At 37.4% G+C, this 2,305-nt stretch overlaps 1 protein-coding gene across 1 annotated transcript; it reads left to right on the plus strand.

Annotated features, from left to right (window-relative positions):
• Positions 1–345: 345 nt before the first annotated feature.
• LOC109676361 (olfactory receptor 7A17-like) lies at positions 346–1,308 on the plus strand. The gene has a single exon (XM_020152796.2). The coding sequence runs from the start codon at positions 346–348 to the stop codon at positions 1,306–1,308; it is 963 nt and encodes a 320-aa protein (XP_020008385.1).
• Positions 1,309–2,305: the final 997 nt, after the last annotated feature.

The following is a 2,305-nucleotide window of genomic DNA, read 5'->3' on the forward strand; positions in this document are numbered from 1 at the left end:
GACTTTTATTTCTCAGTAACCTTTACTTATTCTCTGGGAAATGCTAAAAATATGTTTGTAATTCAATTTACATTTCTCAAGTGCATAAAATAATTGCTTATTATAAACTGAATCCAATAGATTTAAGAAAGGATAATGATATAGGGGGTGAATTCAAGTATATATTTTATATATTGTAAGAACTTTCATAAATGTCACAATTTTACCACCAGCACAACAATTAAAAAAAGAAAAAATGCAGAGATGGAGAGGAATTTGTAATCAGAAATGTCAAAAGCTGTCTTACAGGGACAGGTACAAAACATAGTCATGTTATTTTCCTCTTTTCTGGTAGTCACACGGTTCATGGAACCACAAAACTATACCCAAATTTCAGAATTTCTTCTTCTGGGATTTTCAGAACAACAAGATCTTCAGTGTCTCATATATGGGATCTTCCTTTCCATGTACCTGGTCACTGTGTTTGGGAACCTGCTCATCATCCTGGCCATAATCTCAAACTCCCCTCTGCACACACCAATGTACTTCTTCCTCTGTAACTTGTCTTTTGTCGACATTTGCTTCACATCTACCACTGTCCCAAAGATGTTGGTGAATATCCAGACACAGAGCAAGGTCATAACTTACGAAGGTTGCATCATGCAGATTTATTTTTTTGCAACTTTTGCAGGGTTGGATGACTTCCTCCTGGCTGTGATGGCCTATGACCGTTTTGTGGCCATCTGTCATCCCCTGTACTACATGGTCATCATGAAACGCCAGCTTTGTGTGTTGCTGGTTATTGTGTCCTGGGTCACAAGTACTCTGAATGCCCTATTACAAAGCTTTGTGGCATTGCGGCTGTCCTTCTGTACGGAGGTGGAAATCCCTCACTTTTTCTGTGAACCTTATCAGTTGGCTCACCTTGCCTGTTCTGACATATTTCTTAATGACATGGTGATATATATGACAGCTATGCTCTTTGCTCTTGGTCCCCTCAGTGGCATCCTTTACACTTACTCCAAGATAATTTCCTCTATCCATGCAATCTCATCAGCTCAAGGGAAGCACAAAGCATTTTCTACCTGTGTATCTCACCTCTCAGTTGTCTCCTTATTTTATTGCACAGGCCTAGGAGTGTACATCAGTTCTGCTGTGACCAAAAGCTCACATTCAATTGCAATAGCCTCAGTGATGTACGCTGTGGTCACCCCCATGCTGAACCCCTTCATCTACAGCCTGAGGAGTAAGGACATCAAGAGGGCTCTGAAAAGACACTTTGAGAGAGAAACTAGCAAAGTGCTCATTGTCTGGGGACTGAAAGAGTGAGCACAGAGCCAAAAGTTTTAGAATTAAAAATACAATACCTGATCCAATGTGGAAATACTTCTTGATCCTTTGATTTTCAGAATTTTCTATTTATTTGATTTCAACTTGTGTATTCAATTTATGTTACCCAGTTTATCAAGGCTCTGCTTCCACTGATGTTGAACCAGTGTTTACTTTATCAATTTGATGTTTCCTCAAAGCTTTTTTCTACCAAGAACTGGAAATATTGGAAATTCCCATTTGTCTCATGGTCAACATGGAATTCTTCTGAATAATCTCTTCTGCAATACCATAGACCAAAGTGGTGGTTTTCTTTTCTTGATTCTAAAAATCATAATCTTGTGATGTGGTGTATTCCTCCTATGGGAAAAATTATACTTGATAACTAAGACTGTTCACATAATTTTGCCCTAAAGAAAATCATAAGAGCACAGCACTGCTCTAGAATACTCATTGTTCCTCAGACATCACTATGCTAACTGCTTTTCCTGATTATGCAGGTTTAACAGACTATTGTGTATCATAGCTGATCATTAGCCATTCTTCTCATCATTAGGAATCCATTTTCTTATTCATTTGGTATACACAGTAGCTACAGTTGTCACTTTGGAATGCAGACTATTATATAGACATCTCCAGTTGAAATCTACATGGAAAGATTGGCTTCTTTTCTCTTTTTTTCAACATTTTATTAGTATATAATATTTCTATAGGGAGGTTTTGTTGTGACATTTACCTATAGGCATACAATGTAATTCAGTTCGGTTCCTTCTCTATATTATTACTCTCTTCTCCCTCCCCCTTCTTAAAATAAATTTGACAGGTTTCAATATTCTATATTCTCACATTAATAAAAAATACATCAACTATTTTCACCCCCTTCACCCTATTATTTACACTCCCCCTTCTGATACTTCCCTCCCCTGAACATGACTTGTTTTATATTCCTTTCCTTTATTGTTTAAGTGTCTGCTTATTTTTGACTAGGGTTTTGCCT

This window comes from Castor canadensis, chromosome 14, assembly GCF_047511655.1.
Source record: "Castor canadensis chromosome 14, mCasCan1.hap1v2, whole genome shotgun sequence".
NCBI lineage: Eukaryota > Metazoa > Chordata > Mammalia > Rodentia > Castoridae > Castor > Castor canadensis.